Genomic DNA, 20218 nt, shown 5'->3' on the forward strand with positions numbered 1-20218 from the left:
CCGTAATGGAAACTTTTGCTGCTCCAAAGTTCTACAAAATGAAAATTTTGCTGCTCCAAAAATTGCTTCAAATCTGAAGTCTTTGGTAGCAACACGGCAACTTGCACGTACAGTACCCTTCAAAGTCATAGTAATTATTTTCTCAAAAGTCAATTACGAAAATTTTGTGTGGGCCCAATGCTTTGTATCAAAGAAGTGAGCACGATTTCAGAAGCTGCACGTCAACGTGCGTACTTTCTGATCTGCGGAACCGCTGCTCTGATAAAACAAACTTCAACGCCGAGAATGCCCTCTCTGCGTTGGCCTGCGTGACAAGCACACGAAAGTCCACTTGCGTTAATATAAACGTCTCTCGATGCCGCTGTTTTTGTTTTTCGCACAAATTGTAACGCGGCGGTGGAAGGGTGCGAAAGAAGAACGAGGAAGTTGAACAGGCACGAGGGATTTGGTGATGGGCACCATCTGACCGTTCCTTGTCTTTTGCCTGCCGCTTCATTGACCTCATTGTAAATAAACCCATATCATCCGTAACAATATCAACACATCTCTACTTCGGAATTCTTGCCTGAGGTACTCGTTAATACTCTGCCCTGAGATATTTATCATTGCTCACGTTGCATGACCTCGGTTGATCCGGATGGCCAAGTTCTCCCGTGAACCGAAAAATGATTTTAAAATTTTCGGTTTCACTCCGGAACAAAATAACAGATAAAGTTTCAGTCACGTTTTCGTTCCAGTCAAAAAATATCGTTTTTTTTTTTCGTTTTTCGCTTTCGGTTCGTTCCGACACACTGGCAGGGACACGGGCTTGAGAGGACTACTTCTTCCTCGGGAATTCGCACACGACATCCGCTGTTGGTTACCGCCTTGCACCAATAGTGGAAGCTGCGCCATTTTTAAACATTTATTAATGACACCTTTTGCGTTCAATATGCAACTGTTCAGTCCACATTCGAAGGACTCTTTTACAGTGTTCTTACAGCTCTTTCGTAAAGAAAGTAAGAACAGCCCAACAGACAAGGACTGACGAAGATAACTACACAACGCTGACTTTCAACAACAGCGCTGTGTGTGTTACCTTCGCCCGTCCTTGTCTGTTGCGCTGTGCTTACATCCATTATGTGCTCCAATATGCCCAGGTTTCCACACTTCTTGCCTTCTTTTGTAAACCTCTTGTATCTTCCTGTTTATACAGGTTCACGCAAAATAATGCAAACGGCAGAACGATCGTTATACTTCTCGACGGATCACAGTTCCAGATGTCTGCACTCCGCTTACTGAGAACACAAAAAGCGTGTTTTGCTTACAAAGTTCATACGCACAGCTGCTCCATCTATTACTAAGATTCCTCATTGGTTGCCTCATCACTCACTTCTGCAGCTATCAACGTCGACCGCTGCTCTTCTCGCTTGTCCTCGAAAAAAGAAAAAAAGAAAAAAAAAGCCGATCATACGTGAACACAAGTACGCGTCGAGCACACGTGCGAACAGTGGAGCCAAAGAAGGCGACGGCCATTGTGTTATCCTCACGGCAGCCTGTGTTTTAGCAAAGATGCTTGCAGAAGTCATATTGACGTGCGTAGCAGCGCTGACAACGGGCACAGTAGTTAAACCGCAAAATACGCAACAAATGCACTGGTGCGGCGGTCAACTAAGTGAGTATGGCATTTGGAGTACTAAATTTTGGTCGCACACATTGACGAAAATAGGAAACGGAATTTATTTTTTGTTTCGTTTTTAGACAAACCACGCATCAGTTTGTTATCAAATATTTTGTAGCAGCGCACAGATACGAAATCGCAACATTCGCACGAAAGAACAACCCCGTACAAATTAAGCCAGTTTTCAAGGAGATAATAAAATTCCCTACATTGACCGTGCATTGAAAACAGTAAATTATTTTTCTGCATCCGAACGGCATCGCATTCACAGCGATACGTCAGTAGATTATTACAGCGCTTCTGGCGTCATTTACATTTTACGAAAGTATAATGTGTGCCCTTGTCGCGGATGGTGATTCGATGAAATGATCTGTTATCCAGTCTGCTGAGGATAAAACTTAAATACAAATGCAGAAACGTGCGCTGGTGAACATTCAAGTGTGAAGTGAACTCTTGCCACCGAACTGTCAAATGTCGTGTGATTTAGTTTATTTATTTTAATTAGCAATCTTATTTACTTGGTTCTTAAATTTATGGTAACGATTAATTTTTGCTGCTGCTTAGTATGAAGAAAGGGAGTAGTAGTCAACGGGTTATCAACCTTAATCTCCGAAGCATTTAAGTTAGAACAAGTACCTCAGCCTTTTTTAACCTCTTTTGCCCAACGTTGATTTAAGCCGTCGCTTCAAAGTGAGGCCCTTCAGAGTCAGGCCCACCTGTCGGAGCAATACTGGGTAGTGCAAAGTCCGGACTCCCTCGCAAAGTCTGCTGTGGAACCAGGCGCAACTAGCGAGTGCGAAATAGCCATTGAGCTTAATATCGCGCGTGTTTGCGCATGCAGCGCTCAAAAAGAGAGCTATGAATTTCTATCCGCTAGTCGGAAGCGCCACCGAACTACCATCAAGTGCTTGCTGGATCCCTGGCTGGATCACTCGCCGGAACAACGGCGAAAACAAAAGGAGACGCGACTGCTCCGCGCGCTACGAGGAAACGCCACGATCGACGCTATTGTTGCGTTGTGAATTGCCATGCACTTAAAGGTCTGAATAACAACGTCCAGTTTTACCGATTTCATAGCTGTCGTATGACGCAGAAAGGCGAGAGCTCGGGATACGGGCCTATGCGAATGTGTCGGGAAAGTGAATGACGCATTCTCCACAGCCGGTCCCATGAGAAAGTGTGATAATAGGGTTATGAAATGGAATAGAAATAACTTTATAATGATAATATGGATATGCTGCCTTTATTTCGCGTACCCGTGACGGAGAACCGTGGTAACCTTGAATATGAGCCTCAGCAGAGCCTCTGACCGCGGTGCGCGCCGTGCAACACGGTTTCAGCAGCTATAGGCAAACTAAAGACGCGTGTTGAACGTCACGCGTTTATCAAGCACACGTACGTTTTGAATGCTCAAAGTTCTGGTTTGAACTAGCAAATGCTAACACGTGCGTCATACAAGTAGATCGCAAAATGTTGGTTGTGACCACCTTCAGGTTTATTTTGCGCGCAGCCTCCACGATCGCCGGATATAATCTCGGAGGCCACGGTCTTGCCCTTGGTTGTACCCCGCGAAAGTGGACACACTCGAATCCCCATTTCCAGTATGTGCAAACGGAAGGCAACCGTCAAGAGAACATTCGAGAATGCGCCATAAAAATAATCCCACGCACAGGAAGGGAGTTGAATGGAGAAGGCAACTGAAAATGCGAAAAGTGCCAAGGCTATTCATCCCTGATAAAGCTGTGCCAGTGATCGTAAGATACACAGCTAACTAATTTGATCGTGTATATACTTCATCGCTTTTACATTGTCTATATACCGAAATCTAACACATTTAGCCGCGAGAGAACGGACGTCGGAGTGTTTCCCTCGACCTTGATGTCGTGCCCTTATCGCTTGTACTTGCGAGTTGGAGAGCGCCGAAATGACTCAAACTTCCTTTGCACATTGTATCCGCAGTTTGCTTTGATGGGCTTCCTACTTTTTTGAATCGTAGATTGGCGGAAGAACCTTTCCAAGTCTTTAATTTTCAGGTAGCCGTGCCTCGACACAAACGAGAGAAGCGCGTTTTATTGTGGCCGACGTAAGTATACTGCGCGGTAGTAATCACGGACGACAAGAAGACACAAGACACTTGTGTCTTCTTGTCATCCGTGATTACTCCCGCGCAGTAACTTACGTCGATCATGAATCACCAACTCGCCCAATCGTCCACCTCGATTAGTCTATTGTGGCCTATGCACACTCGCTTGCGAACGGCTCTCTTTGCACTACCTAGCTAGCGCCAGGGCAGCCATGAGGGCGCTGGCAGCAGTGTTTCTCGCAGCGCCGCATGGGAATAGTCGTGCGTCTATATCGTAGAACGTGTCGCTAGGCTTGGCGATGCACTGCAAGAAGTGTGAGGGTTGTACCCCAGCATATGACGCCACTTCTGTGATGTACGTTGGCGGGGTACAGAGAAAGAGGGAAATAGTAGAGGCTGTCGAAATTCACAAGGCGGGTGACACATGTGTCAGCACTCCGTCCATCGTGTTGTCGGAAAGAGAACTGGACTATCTGTGTAAGAAGAAACCACGTGCGAACTGGCGGTATCGATAGGCGGCGGAGAATTTCTTTTCTTTTTCTTTTGGTGGAATAAACATTGTGACGTGGCACCTGCGTGTGCGCAAATAAATGTATTGTGCCCTTCATGTCGATTAAAAAAATCAGTTGAAGTCTAGCGGTTGTCCTGTCTCTTTCTATACCGTTCTTTGTGCGTGTTCGCTAGCAATATGGAAGCCTATATAAGCGCCATCCTTGCATCAGCGACTTGAGCACATGATATGTTTCCAGATAGATACAGGACCAAAGTTCTCAGAAATTAAGTAAAAAACTCCGCTTTCCGTTCCGTCACGTAGCTTCGGCTTCAAATGTGCTAGACAAATTTATTGTAGGTGATCGTATAGCGTCGTACTTGACATTTTATTGGTGACAAGCGAAACTAGGATCTCGTTTAATGCCGAAATGATCTACTATACCTGTACGTTCATTTGTCAGACGTACCCATTGGTTCGCCGATGCAAGGTAACAGAGTACTTATAGATAGTCTCCGGGATGATGGTACTGCTAACACAATTTGATATAGCCGCTTTTAGTATCTCTTACATCCATCTATTATGAGAAACACTACTATTTTCTCTTTGCCATTCAGATCCATTGGACCACGCAAGGGCGATGCGATTTGCTACAAGCTTCGTGTATTCTTGCAAGGATGAAGTTCAAAGGTTCAAGTTCCCACCAACCGTAATCAAGGTGACGCTCTCATCCAGTAACGTGGAATGTGTAGTACGTCGATAAATGTCCACAGATTTATGTTGGACGGCACGAACGCGCTTTTGAGGACACACGTACCACGTCATGTTCTTTTAACGCCTGAATAACTACCAGCAAAAGTGGCTTGCAGCACGTGTATACCGTGGACGATTTGCCTTTGTCCAATCGTGAAAAGGTTCGCAACAAGCTCGCCGTAAAATCAGTCGAACTGTGCTTGTACTCAACTGAGTGCTGATCACATTGGTTGTACGACATCACAATACTTTGTCATAAATGGAAAGTCTCTGTCCTGAAATATCCTTAACTCGAGCTTATTACAACATTCGCGAAGTACCTCTTTCGAATGAAGCAAGGCTTGTGCGCTGTGATATTGCGAACTCCGGAGCGTAGCACAGGCTGTCATAAGAAAGTGGCCCAGAATAGAAACCACAGTTTTCATGCAGAGAAGCGTAGACTTAACATTCCGGTTGCAAATAAAAACCACGCTTAAACGAAGGTGTTTCCTTTGCTCTTTTAGCATCACTGGTGGCCACAAGGCCCAGTGTGTGGCATGCGCGCCTAATTTGACTGCGCGATACGATTTGTGCAGTGCATATATCGTCGTCCAACGTCGTTGTCGATTCAAATGAAACGTCCACGTCGTCGTCAACGTCTACAAATAGTAAATTAAAACAATGAAGAACGAAAATGATTTCCACATCAGCAACGAAGTCTACAGGTTCAGAATGCGTTCTCGTAATATTTGCTCACTTTTAACTGTATCTGTACGTGTGTTACAGACTCAGTTATGTACACGAACGATTTAACGCAGTTTGTAGCACATACACTACGATAATTCTACCAACGTCATGGCTAAGCCTGAGCGAACATTATTTTCGTCGCTGTTTTCTAGGCCTACGCCAAATACCTTCAACGCCTTAGCGAAGTCGCTGGCGACGGTAGCCACTACCTTCGGCAGAGATACGTGATATGTTTCGATAATTTCCTTAAGATGTCGGCTACTCTGCCCTAAGTGCGACTGCCTGAGAATCTTCTGCTGGCCAGTGAGAGGAACTTCCGCAAAAGCGAATCGGCAAACAGTGCGGCCAAATTATAGCTTATTTTACAAAGGTCTTGCGAAATTACTCCTTCTGTTTTGAAGACACACAGACACCCGGCCATTAAAGGGGCACGCCGATGAAGCTACGGCGAGGCGTGGACCAGGCGTCAGCAGTGGTCGCCACGTAGTTCTGTGCTGAAAGCTGTGCGCGAATGGAGCCAATCATCTTTACCCAGCCCTCATCACTTCCTCGGCATAACGTGCGCGGTGACATCGCAGTGTAACCTGCGCATAAACCTGAATATTTAAGCAAGTCAACGCAGCTATGAAACTGTGTGGCATAAATTACATAGTTGAGAACTCAGGCTCAGCGCACCTGTCACAAGCACAACGAAGTCGGACTCTTCGACGGTAGACAGTGGTAGACAGTGGTAGACGGTAGACTATTCATGATGCACTTGCCAATCAAGTCCTCGACCCTCGCATCACTTGTGCACCCCGAGGATCCTCGCACAGTTCTGTTTGGCATGTCGTGGTAGAAACGGCAGATAATTTAGTGGGTGCTTTTTCGAGCTCTTTTTGTACACCTCGAATCGTACGGGCTTCGACTGGACGCACACGCTGAAAGAAAGGTGTGGATAATAGCGTCTTTTACTTCTGGCGCAGTATAAAATACGCGACCACCCGCAATAGAAACACTTATACGTCGACACGTTTGCTAAGACAAGACACCCGAAAAAGGAACCTGGAATATATTTTCCTGCGGGTGTAATGGTGCACGTATTTTATGATATAGGAAACGAGCAAATGTTACTCAATCATCCATTCGCCAATTTCTGAATTTTTATTCAAGTGCATTGAAAAAGCCGGCAAGATGACAACGATGGACGCATGGCACTGGAGCAGCAGGCGTCATGGTAGAATAACGGTAATATTGACCTTAGCCCGACGCCGATGAAACAACATGAGGACGGCGCTTCGTAGCCTGACGTCGTAGCGCACGTGGTATCCTAAAAACATTTACAGCTACGTCAAACGTATGGTGCGAGCGTTAAGTACGTGGCATTGAGACATTTCGGTGGCACTTGTATTCACTCTCTTATGTTCGCATCAGAGCAACGTGGCAGCTCGAGCAGACTATAGAAGGTTTTCTCATGGAACGGTCTCCATCCTTCTCTCCTCACCGCCCGATCATTCCTCATCGCGTAGCGCGCTTTGCATTTTCCTTCATTTACTTCTCGGACCGTACGCAGCTTTATATAAGCTTAGTGAAGGCAGTACCAGCTTGAGAAGAGTAGGTCAGGTAGTGTTAAAAGTTTCTCACGCTGATGTTGCGAGATCAGTATTTGTATCTTAAGATACACATACATTATTTCATGTGTATCGGAAGCACAGATAGTGATACACGTCTTGTGAGCGGTGTCGCGATACTGATACAAGATACCCAAAGAGCATCTAAGATTGTCAAACGCTTCGGTGAGGCCCCACCGGTCTAACAAAGGTGCGGCAAACTAGGAGGCTTCCGCTTGATGCTTTTACCCTGCGACGCTTGGAAGGTCTCGAAGTGGTGCATTTCGAATTTTTAATGGCCGGTGACCCGTGCAGGGTTCCACGTGTAGTGGTGTTCAGGATGCCTAACGGGCTCATTGAGCAGACACGATGATTTGATAAGGAACAAACAAGCATTTAATTAGAACAAGGGCAAAGCAAGATATTCTCTATGACCTAAGAGGAAAGAAAAACACGCGGTGTAAAAAAGAACGACACAGTAAACTGTGCGCTCGATGAATAACTACAGGAAAAAAAACAATACGAAGCCGTATGTTAATCAGATAACCCCACACGATGGAGACTAACAGAAATTTATGAGACAGAAAAATATTGAGAAAGATTCTGCTCCCGCTTCGGAGCTTCTATAGCGACGTAGCGTACACTAGTACATTAAAATGTTTAAGCTGGGTTAGAGTAATAAAAAACCCCGGCAGCAAAAATTATCGCAATAAAATATTCCGTACAGACCATTCCAGCTTGTGGTGCTCATAGGGAGCTGACGTGGTGCCGCTGATGACCTCGCAGCCGCGGTAGATGACGACGGTGCCCGGTGTCGCAGCCGACTCGATTCGTTGCGCGGGACACTCCGCGCTCGCCGCCTACGCGAGACTCCCTACAGCGATGAGCGCGCTCTTCGCTGGTTCAACATCAACTGCCGAAGCAGCCAAATTCTTTCGCGGCGTCCGCATCGCCACCGCAGGCGCATTCAATTAACGCGTGCCTTTTGCTTCCGGCGTGCGAAAACATAGGAGTTGCCGTTCCCGCAACGCCAGTACTGGGGTGTCTCCCTCCAAACACCACGGCGCCCTTCCTTCGGCGAAGGGGCACGTGAGCGAGAAGTACTGACGTTTTTGACAAAGATACATGTATCTTCGATACTGCCCAGCACTGGACACAAACAAGCCCGCTGCCGGCATTCTTGATGCGTTTCGCGCATGCGACACGCGCACCAGTTAAAGAAACGCTCACTTATTTGTGAAAGAATCCGGTTCTGATTGCTTCCTATTGTCGGAGTGGATTCGCGTATCCATTAGGCCTACCATCTTCTCGTCTGCCATTGCAATGCATCACCGCAGCGTGTCAAGTCTACACTGTAGCGGTGGTAGGTAAAAAGAAGCGCAACACCTCGATCCACGTATATGTATTTATCTAAGGCGCCAGGCATATCTGCATCTCTGAATGAACTGTCGAGCGCGAAACAACAGTCAACATGGCGTCGCGAACACATTTCGGAAGAAAGCAAGACAGCGAGAAGGGTTAGTTCTTCTGACAACAAATGTTTGCACACGGCATGCATCAATGCAATCCGCACAACATGTAGGAGCAAATTGTGAACTGTTGGCGTTTCATGTATGCACACAACATGCGTGTATCTATGCGTGGTTGCTCTTTAAGCAAACTAATCGTTCCTCGCGCGCGCCTGTTGGGCCCTGTTGCTCCAGTTCCGGGTAATTTTGCCTTCGAGTGCACGCAGGCTTCGACAGCCTACGACGCTAACTGTAGGAGGTAGTGGCTCCCATACTAGATCTATTCTTAACTATCAAAGCACTATTCTCGCAAAGAAGAGCAGCGTAATATCTCCGATCTGATCAACTTCACGCATCAGAGTTTTCATTATAGCGCTACCAACATCACAAGATCTACAGTAGCGGTTTTCATAACCTGAAGACAGGTTCGAGAGGTTGACTTTGTGGAAATCACTTACAATTCAAATCGCTAGCGATAGTCCTTACAGAATTATTACTTCCCTGTTTCGTGTACAAAGCTACCCTTCATGCCGAGAAATAATGTGAACAAATTGTCTTTAGTTAGTGCGGAGTAGCGTCCAAGGTATGCGCAGGTTTATGTATAGCAGACCACCGCTGCAGCCACTGCTCTGCTGAACGTGAGGACGTCAATTCGATTCCTAGCCATGGTGCCGCAAACCTACATGGAAGCGCTACTGCGCCCCATCAGGTAAGAAACCTAAAAGTGGTATTAGAACTTCTTAACGAGATTTGCGCAAGAACCCTCTGAATATAGGCGTGCGTAGAAGAGGGGCAGGGAGCGCCCCCCCCCCCCTATTCACGTAAGAAGAGGGGCGCGCAATGTCTGCACCATACATTGACATATTAGGAAGGGGGGCGCCGCGATGAACCTTCGTCCCATCCCCCCCCCCCCCCGCTGAAGGTGAACCCTGCGCACGCCTATGCCTTGTGACAAAGAGGAGCAACGCAAAGACAAGCGCCAGATGAACATTTTTGTTCAGATGAATATGTTCCAACTAGGCCGACTCGCAGTATTGCTTCGTCTAGGAACCACAGCTAAGTAGGATATGACGGTGTCCTTACAACTTTTTTCCATTACCCAGGAGATCGACAGGATTTGCTCGGGATGGCGCTTCTGCTATGCTCTCCTGGACGACTACACCAATGTAAGCGTGAGCGCAGCAGCGTGATTCTGGAGCCGTTCTAACCGAATAGTTGTGCAGCCTCATTGCACTAAAACATATTTTAGGTGTGATTCTTGAAAGATAGATGAACGTTCTGTAAAAGATTGTTACTGTTTCGGTAAAATAACGTGAGAATTACAGCCGAGCATCTTTGCTGTATTACAAATACTGGAAGCAGACGGCTAAATCGTAGTCGTCACAGAACTAATAATTGCTAATAATAATAAACTTCAAACTATCGCTTGGATTTCCATGAAGAAAAGAAAGCAAACACATTGTGGAGGGAACAAAGGAGAAACACGACCCAAGCGCAGTATCGCAGACAAGTGCGTTTTCTCTTTCTTTTCTTGTCCTTTGGGATTTTGCGCAAAATGCCCTTCACAATGAATTACCAACTCGCCCAACGCTGTGACCTTGCAAACAAAGCATCGAAGTGAACAACGATGCAGGTCACCTTCACGTTCAATCAACATGACGGACGAGCATAGATGGAACAAGAGTCATGTTCATCTATGCACTTTACCTATGTACTTTACCTGCATGATTTCGTGAACCTATTTCGTGGCATGCTTGATGCTCGTTCTCGCCATGTTCAGCGCAAAAAAAGGAACACGAAAACACAAGGAAGTGCACGACACAACTAGCCCAATTTGCCACCTTACTTGATGCTCGTTCACAGCAGTAGTGCCTCATATGCTTCATCGCACGTCCGTAAAGAAACTGTTGATCTATTAAGGCAAACCACCGCTTCGTTTCAGCGCACATTAGATGTTTGTCACAGGACATTGGACGTTTTCTTAAAATAAGTTCACACTGGTTATTATTGTAGCGGGAGAGCACAGGATCACACGAAGAATATCATTACAGCACATGCTGGGCGTATACTGCTCCGGTTCTGCTCGAACTATTGTGAAACACATAAAAATAGAATTCATCTTTCCTTTAGTGAACGTCGCATTGGAAGGCTGTTGAAAAATATGCTAGGTTTTTCGGTGGGAAAAGCTAGACAAGGTCATGAGGTACGCCTTTGTGGGAGACGGCGGGTTCATTTTGGCCACCTGAAATACTTTAACGTGTGCGTAAACCTGGGTACACCGGAGTACTTCCAGTTAGTTCCCATGGAAATGTCGCCGCCGCGAACGACACATGAGCCCATGTTTTCAAGCTTCCAGGGCAACGCTTTGAAAGTTATATGACCACGGTTATTAACAAGTAGAAAAAACATTGATAGGCGGACAATGGTTACAGTAAGGCGGATATGTGGGCTGCTTGGAAACGATGCATACTTGGAAAATCAGCGAGAACACGAATGGACAATGGTTATGACAATAGTTAGGGTTGCGTGACGCCGCAGGGAAAACAACACGTGAGCACGCAATGTGAGAAAGCCAGGGCCAAGGACATGTCGGAAAGTGCGGCTTGGTCGAAGCTGCACTCTCAACACCGGGCAGTGACGCGCGCGTAACGTTAATATCGCGACGAAGCTACAGGCTTGCTGTTGAAAAGGATTTGCGTTTAACGTGCTAATAATTGCTGGGGTATTGCGTCCCAAAGCCACGATGGGGGACGCCACACTGTAGGGCTCCGGAAATTTGACCACCTGGCGTATCGTATCAGGCCTAAGAGCGCAAGCTACCTATCTTTGTTGAACTACGTGTGCCTTTCTTTACTATCTACGAACCCCCCCCCCCCTCTTTCCGTCGTTTTGGTATAAAAGACTGACGACAATAAACACAGGCGTTCACTACTGTCCTGACATGCGTGTGGGTGTCATTGAACGTGGCCCGGTTGACACATGGTGTCAGAAGTGCGGAACCGCAGCCTTGCCTGCGCGGCGGTGAAGGAAGCACCGTAACAAGTGTCTGCACCACAGCCTTCAAAACATCACAAGCATGGAGTAAATCAAGCCACCGGAGCCTCTGGGCCTCTCGACGAACGGGCGAAGCACATGGCAGCTCTTCCGGCAAAAATTTCATTTTTTTGGCAGCCACGGTGTGCACTGAAAAACCGAGGTCAGAGGCAGAAAAAACGGCCCTTTTCTTCAGCGTGGCTGCTGACGAGGCGCTGGACGTGTACAACAACCTTACAAGAACCTTAGACAAGCAGGACTATGGCACGGTGGTGGCCAAGCTGGAGGAATGCTTCGTCGAGCAAGAGAACACAATTCATGAGCGTTACGTCTTCCAGTCTCGACTACAGAGCGAAACTGAACTCTTCGAACAGTTCCTACGCGCGCTGAAGAAGCAGGCGCAGTTTTGCAAGTATGGAACGATGATAGGCAATATGGTGCGCGACCAAATTGTGTTCGGTACAAGGTCGCCGAAGCTCCGAGAGAAGTTGCTAAGGGACAAGGGCCTTACGTTGGACAAAACCATGGCTTAATGCGAGGCGGCGGAAACATAAGCACGTGAGAACTCACTGTGGCGGAAGACTGACGGAGAGCTTCACATCCTTGCAGCATCGTCGAGCCGAAGCTTCAAATGTTCCCGCTGCAGATGGTCCCATGACGCACAGCGCTGCCAGCCTACGGGAAAACTTGCTACTTGTGCAAGGGGTGTACCCATCTTGCGTCATGCTGCCAATCAAGCGGAGCCATCTACGAGGTAAAGACGAGAGGCAGAAGCCATACCAAAACGACGACTTTGATGTTTTGGACATCACCATCGGAAACATTAGCAGTGACCGGGACTGGATCATGAAAGCAAATATTGCCGGCAAGGACATCAACTTCAAGATCGGCACAGGGTCCCAAGCAAACTTGATGCCGGTGTCGCTTTTCCGGAAAATTCAAGCCTGTCTCCAGTGAAAGCAAGTGACGCGGTTCTACGATTGTATAACGACGCTTTGTACATTTTCGTCGCACGTGACCATTGGTGACCGGAGCGTCTGCACAGACGTCTTCGTGATTAAGACCGCGGCGCCCTCCTGGGCCTGAAAGCCGCGGAGGACTTGGGGCTGATCAAACGGAACGTTGATGTCGTAAGAAACAACAGCCCATCCGCGATCGTCGATGAATTTTCGCAGCTTTTCAAGGAACAGGCCGTGTGCAGCGCGAGTAAGGGATCATGCTTTGCGAGGGTTTTCTGCCCGTCATCCAGCCAGCCAGATGAGCGCCTTTGGCGCTACGAGAACCTCTGCGCGCTGAACTACAGCAAATGGAAGCGGAAGGTATCATTCAAAAAGCCAGGAGCCCGACAGATTGGGTAAGCCCACTGGTCATTGTACTTAAAAAGGACAGCAGGTCGCGGGTATGCATGGACCCGAGAAAAATAATAAATGCCTTAAGAGAGAACATTATCAGATATGGTGCCGAGAAGACATAGAAGCAGAGCTGGCAGGAGCGAAGACGTTTTCTTGGCTTGACGCTAACGCCGGATTCCATCATATACCACTGGATGAGCATTCTTCGAAAATATACACCTTCGCAACTCGCTTTGGCCGTTATCGGTTTCTTCGACTACCTTCTGCCCTATCATCGGCAAGCGAAGTTTTTCCAAAAGTGCCCAACGAGGTATTTGATGGTTTGCCTGGCGTGCGTGTATATGTCAACTACGTGCTCATTTAGAAGTGCTACCCGAAAAGAACATGATGGCAGGCTCAAAAACCCACTACTTGCAGCAGCAAAAGCAGGGCTGACATTCAAAGCGTCGAAGTGCTTGTTGGGCGTTGAAGAAGTTTTGTTTCTTGGTGACATTATGAGCAGCAGGGGCATACGCCCTGACCGTGCTTTGGTGGAAGCTCTGCTGAAAATGCCGGCACCACGAGACAAACAAGCGGTATAGAGGCTGTTAGGCGTCGTCAACTACTTTTGCAAATATGTGCCAACGCTATCCCAGCGCACTTCTACATTGCGTTCGCAGTTGAAGCATGATGTTGTTTTTGACTGGACACCGAATCATGAGAACCACTGGCAGGCTTCCGTGACGTTGCACTGATGCAACGTCACGGAAGCGCCTGGAGACCTATGGCTTGCACTTGAAGAGCTCTTAACGAATCCGAACAACGTTGTTCACAAATAGAAAAAGAATATCTGGCGTCAGCTTTGGACGCGAAAGGTTTTATCACTTCGTACGCGGTCATCCTTTTATTCTTGAGAGCGACCATCGCCCACTGCTTGACATATCAAAAAAGACCATTGCTGACATGCCGCCAAGAGTACAGCGTTTCTTTCTGTGGTTGTTTAATTATGATTAGACCTTGACTTTTGTTCCCGGTAAACAGATGGTTGTGGCCGGCATGCTTTCCTGGGCATTTGCTTCTGAATACGGCGCTGCCTCTCCCACAAGTGACGTCGAACTTCATGGAGTCACAGTAGTATCGGCACTCGTGAGTGGAAAAACCATTTCAAGGCTTGCAAGTGAGACCAAACATGACGTACACCTTCGGCAGGCACTTCACAAGCTTGCGAATGGGTGTGCTGTGGAAGGCCCCCTGAAGGCGGTTGCTTCCAAACTCTCGGTGGTCAAAGAGATCCTCGAAAAAGGAAACAAGGTCGTAGTGCCAAGTAGCATGCAATCGGACATGTTAAATCGAGTTAATGGAGGGTATTTCTGTATTGGAAAATGCAAAGCTAGAGCAAGGCAGTTGGTATACTGGCCCAATGTAAATTCTGATATAGAAAGACTAGTTCGCAAGTGTTCAGTATGCCAGACTTATGCTTTTAAGCAGCCACCATAACCACTAATCATGCGGCTAACACCGACGCAAGCTTGGTATCGCGTGGGTGTCGAATTGTTTCAGTATGGTGGCCAGGATTATCTCTGTGCCTATGACTGAATGTCGAACTTCCCGGAAGTTGAACTGATACCGAGTACAACGGCCATTTCCGGGATACAAAGATTGGGAGCCATGTTTTCGCGTTATGGTATACCAGTCGAAGTTAGCACAGACAATGGGCCCCAGTTTGCCAGTAGCGAGTTCAGGCTATTTGCTCAGCCATTTGTTTTCAAGCACATCACATCCAGTCCAGAGTACCCTCAGTGAAACGGCCTTGCCGACAAAGGTGTACAGATAATTAAGCGCATCTTGAAAAAGACAAAAGCGGCGAATGAGAACTTTTGGCTTGGCGTCCTGAATTACAGAACAAGTCCACTGGAGGATGGGCGATCACCATCGGAGCAGCTGCAAGGAAAACGCCTGCCTACCCCCATACCGGACTTCGGAACTCTGGTTTCGACGCTAGTAAGGAAGCACAGGCAAACACAAGAGACGTGTACTTCCCGACCTCAGGAGCAACGACGCCGTTCGCATAAGGGGAAAGACGTGGATAAGAAAAGCCAAGGTTCTTGGATCAGCGAGGCCTCGTTCCCTCCATGTGCGAACAGAAGACCGGAACATCCTGCGCCGCAATCGGCAGCACCTCTTGGCAACGAGCCAGCCTTTTGAGGACACCTCCGACGAAAAGATTACGACGAAGAGCACGTAGAATCTGTAGAATATCTGTAGAATATCCCACGCGCGGCTCATCCACTGTAGTGTCAAGTTGTCCGCAACCACTTTTGCAGCCAGTTCTACCGCAGCGTCATGCACGTCATCCGGAACATCTGGGATACGATCAAAACTTTCAGCAGATAAGTCAACGACGTTGAAGGGGAATATGTATCGTATCAGGCCCAAGAGCGCAAGCTACCTATCTTTGTTGAAGTACACGTGGATTTCTTTACCATTTACTAAACCCTCCATCTTTCCCTCTTTTTGGTATAAAAGAGTGACGACAATAAACGCAGGCGTTCACCACTGTCCTGACATGAGAGTGGGTGTCACTGAACCTGGCCCGGCTGATACACCTGTGGTTCTTTAACCTCAATCTAATTACACGAGCCACTGGCATTTCGCTCCGTGAAAATGCGGCCGCTGCTGCCGGGTTTCGGTCCCGCGTTCTTCGGATCAGCAGTCGAGGACACCATAGCCACTAGACCAATATGGAGCTTCGTGCGCTTAACGTAGCGATAGCGGCTGCCTTACTGCAAATGACAGCCTTCTGTAAACGGCGGAGCTCACGGGCCTACAGAGTATATAGGCTCTGAATCTTACTGCCAGATGTGCCTGTTTTCTTTATGCGCACGTGAAAGGACACCTTTTTTTCTACAGGCATCCGTGACCCATAACGAGTTCTTGATGACCTGCGCCAGAAAGTTGACCAAGGCGCTAGTCACAATTTATCCGGTGAGTTCTTTGGCATGCTCGCTGTAAGCCCTTGCGTGTATTCATCGCTGACGATGTTAATCACGAATAGGCTGAGGCAGAATGTACAGGCGCCTCCGAAACTAACAGCTATAGTGACGATAAACGAGGCGCTTTGCAAAAAATTATGTATATGAAACTACAGAGGTGCGATGAATCAGGGAAGCAAAGTTGAAATAGAAGGACCTTTGTGCATAAGCTGAAACGAACTATCCTCACTGATGCATCGATTACCTCGCGTATTGACAAGAGTAAACAATTTTTCTCATGTTTATATCTAATTCCGCGCAACCAGAATCACAATATGGCGTTTGGCTACCCAGAGGGTGAAACGAGACAGATATAAAGCGATGTACAGTTGCCTTAATAATTTCTGCTCCGAAATTACAGTTATCTCGAGGGGTACGAACACGCGAGCGCTTCGATTGCCGTCTTCTACGTTCGCACTCTGCGCGTGCGGATTCGTCGTGCCGCAGTGCGGCGAATATACTCACGTTTTGACGCATCAAGCTCATATGAATTTTTTCGCTACCACGATTAGCTGCTGGACGTAATCATTCCCTCATATTCATTGATAATGTTCTCCTAGCTGATAGTACATCTGAACAAATGAATGGTTGCCGGCAGAGGCGTAGCCAGAAATTTTTTTCGGGGGGGGGGGGGGGGGTTCAACTATACTTTATGTATGTTCGTGCGTGCGTTTGTATGTGTGCGTGTATATATACGCAAGCAAAACTGAAAAATTTCGGGTGGGGTTTGAACCCCCCCCACCCTCAACCCACCACCCCTGGCTACGCACCTGGTTGCCGGTTAGGAATCATCTACCACCCAACATCGCTCACGCATTGGCAGCCACAATAACAGGACGTCCCGAACGGAACGTCTTCTTTAAGTTGAACAAGGATTTTCTGATTGTTTGGCTAGATACACACCCCGTGTATTATCAATTTCTTGAAATTTGCTGCAATAGACGTCAGACTCTGCCCAGGCGGCGCTGCGAAAAACACCGCCACCAGCGCCCTCATCGTAGCCCTGGCACTAACTGGGTAGTGCAAAGAGAGCCGCCCGCAAGCGAATGTGCATAGGCCGCAATATAACCCTCCTCTTTCGTTGGTGTCGAGGCGCGGTTTCCTGAAAATCAAGGACCTGGAAAGCTTCTTCCGCCAATCCACGCTTCAGAAACAAAGGAAGCTGATCAAAGCGAACTGCGAGTACAATGCAAAATGAGTTTTAGTTATTCCCGCGCGCTGCAGCTCGCAAGTACAAGCGAGCATCACACGACACCGAGTTCGAGGCACGCCCTCCGACATCCGTTCTCTAGAGCCTAAATGCGTTAAAATCGGGTATATACGTATGCCACAGCGATAAAGTGCCTACATAGACGATCAATTTACTTAGCTGTGCATCCTACGATCAGTGGTAGAAAACTCGGTTCATCAGGGGCGAATGGCTCCGGCGATTTTCGCCTTTTCAGTTGTATTCTCCCTTAATTAATCTCTCGCTTCCTGTGCATTGGAGTGTTTTATTACGCATCCTCAAATGGTCTCTTGATGGTCGTCTTCCGTTTGTATGTACTGCAAATGGGGATACGTGCGTGTCCACTTTCGCGGGGTACAACCAAAGGCAGAACCGTGGCCTCCGAGATAGCTACGGCAACCGCGGAGGACACGGGCGAAACGAACCTGAAGGGGGTCACGACCAACATTCTGCGATTTACTTGTATGACGCACGTGGTGTTAGCTAGTTAGAACCAGAACTCTAAGCCTTCAAAACGTATGTACGTCCACGATGCTGTGTTGTGACGACCAACTCGTCGCGGTGTGCGTATTACGCGTCTCCAGTCTGCCTCTAGCTGCTCACTTCGTGTTACACGACAAGCACCGCGGTCAGAGCCTCTGCTGAGCTTCATAGTCAAGGTTACCACGGTTTTGCATCAGGGCTACGCAAAACAACAGCAGAGCCACACATTCATGCCACCGGCTGTGGAGAACGCGGGTACTTCGCTTACCCAACACGCTCGCAACGGCCCGTATCCAGCGCTCTCGCCTTTCTTCTTCGTACGACAACTATGGAAATCGGTAAAACTGAACGTTGATATTCAGCCTTTACGTCCGTGGCAATTCACAACGCAACAGTGCGTCTTTTGCGGAGTTCCTTCATAGCGTGCGGAGGGCTCTCGTCTGCTGCTGTTTTCGCCGTCGTTCAGGCGAGTGATCCAGCAAGCACTTCACGACGGTTCGGTAGCGCGTCCGACTAGCGGCGAGCAATTCACAGCTCTCGTTCTGCGTACTAAATGCGCAAACACACGCGATATTAAGTTCAATCGTTGTTTCGCACTCGCTAGTTGCACCTGGTCCCATAGCAAACTGTGCGAGAGAGTCGGTCTATGCACTACTCAATACTTCTCCGACAGGTGGCGCCATACATCTTCGAAACTGTAGAAAAAACCGGCTTTGAGTAACTACCGAAAGGGCAAAAATGAAATAAGGAGGGAGGCATTTTACGACAATTCAATGGGAAGCGCTTTACTGTTTGAAGCGAGATCGGGTTGCCTTAGAACGGGTAGTTATAAAGCGAGATTCAGTAAAGAAGAAGAACAATGCACGTGCTGCGGGGAAGATCAGGAAACGGCGGAGCATGTTCTGATTGAATGTGGAGACATCCACCCAGGTGTACGTTTGGGCACGAGCCTACATGACGCCTTGGGTTTTAGAGACAATGGAAAGCTGAACGCACCCGCGATTGAAATAAGTAAGAGACGGTTAGAGTATTGGTGGCAGAAAACTAGAGAGAAAGGACAAAAAATAAATAATGGGAAAAAAATAAGGACATTCTGCCGTAAAAGGCACAGAACGGAGCTGAAAACTTAAGGTTTTTTTTTCTTCTGGAGTAAAATAGTTTTAATTCAAGTAAAGACACTAGGCCAACGCTAAAAAAAGAGTAAAGGTTTTTGTTTTTTTTTTCGAGCCTGGTGGCAGATTTGTCACCGCCCCGTTATAAAGGGGACGCTCATAGCATCCATCCATCCATCCACTCCAGAGTCTGACGTCTATGCGTGAGTATGAGGCGTTCGAATGGATATTTTTATTCTCGTCATTCCTGTTTGTTTTACATGCCAAGCATTTCCAAGAGAAGTACAAGTTCGATCTGGATGCCGGCATGGATGCGCTGCAAGTAAGTTCAATTCCAATATAGCCAAAGGAGCACTGCCAGCTGACCTAGAGAAAAATGACCAGCACGCACGATTCATCGCTACTTTTTGTTCTAGGCGCTCGTCTTGCATGCTTCCCTTCTCTTGTCTTTGTGTCTTCAGGAATTGCTGTTGTCTACGATCAGTAATTGATATTTTCGTCCCACATTTTAATGCACTGACTTCTGATTCATTCATTGATTCAGTCATTTCTTGTGGTGTCCGTGAAAAGCTCTATGCCTCAGTAACAGCGTATTTTTCTGATATGAAGATCATAAAAAAAGAAACCTAAGCGTGAAGATCACCAGAGACTGTGTTTCAGGAATGCATCAAAAATGAATAAAACAAGGGCGAAAATCCGACTAAAAAATCACAGCATATCCACGGGGTGAATTATGATGAGTGGGGCGAAGCTCCGGAGGGAATCATCGGTAAACCGTGAAACTCTCCCGCGAAATGCGCCCAGTACATCATATAAAGAGTGTGAAACACCGTTTACATATTAAACATCAAACTTTTGTTGTACTGTTGGTTTACGTGGTCCTTTCATTATCACCGCTTTGTGATCGGTGAAATGCAAGGAAAGTGTCCGCTCCCGAGAGAAAGAGAAAGCGCGCCAAGAGCGACCGCGTTCACCGCTCGCCCTGTGAGAATTAACGGCAAGGCTAGAGGGAAAACACGACGCGCGTAGCGTTCCTCTTCGCGTTCCACGACGCGAGGTCGGAAGCATGCCCAACGAAAGCCAACGGAACGCGATCGTGCAAGTGCTCCGCTTCGTGAACAATGCACGGCGTTTACTGCACATAAAGCGTCCCAAAACCAACATCTTGCTCAAGGTGACTTGCCGTTTTT

At 47.5% G+C, this 20218-nt stretch overlaps 1 protein-coding gene across 1 annotated transcript in view; it reads left to right on the forward strand.

The window, feature by feature from the left end:
* The first annotated feature begins 1480 nt into the window (after positions 1–1480).
* LOC119374295 (uncharacterized) overlaps positions 1481–20218 on the forward strand; it is a 19933-nt gene continuing 1195 nt past the window's right edge. The window contains exons 1-5 of the mRNA XM_037644370.1: positions 1481–1654; positions 4851–4951; positions 9913–9975; positions 16084–16158; positions 19297–19350. Coding sequence (XP_037500298.1) covers positions 1552–1654; positions 4851–4951; positions 9913–9975; positions 16084–16158; positions 19297–19350 — 396 coding nt within the window. The 5' untranslated portion in view covers positions 1481–1551. The remainder of the gene's footprint in view (positions 1655–4850; positions 4952–9912; positions 9976–16083; positions 16159–19296; positions 19351–20218) is intronic.

The sequence above is a fragment of the Rhipicephalus sanguineus genome, chromosome 11, assembly GCF_013339695.2.
Source record: "Rhipicephalus sanguineus isolate Rsan-2018 chromosome 11, BIME_Rsan_1.4, whole genome shotgun sequence".
Classification (NCBI taxonomy): domain Eukaryota; kingdom Metazoa; phylum Arthropoda; class Arachnida; order Ixodida; family Ixodidae; genus Rhipicephalus; species Rhipicephalus sanguineus.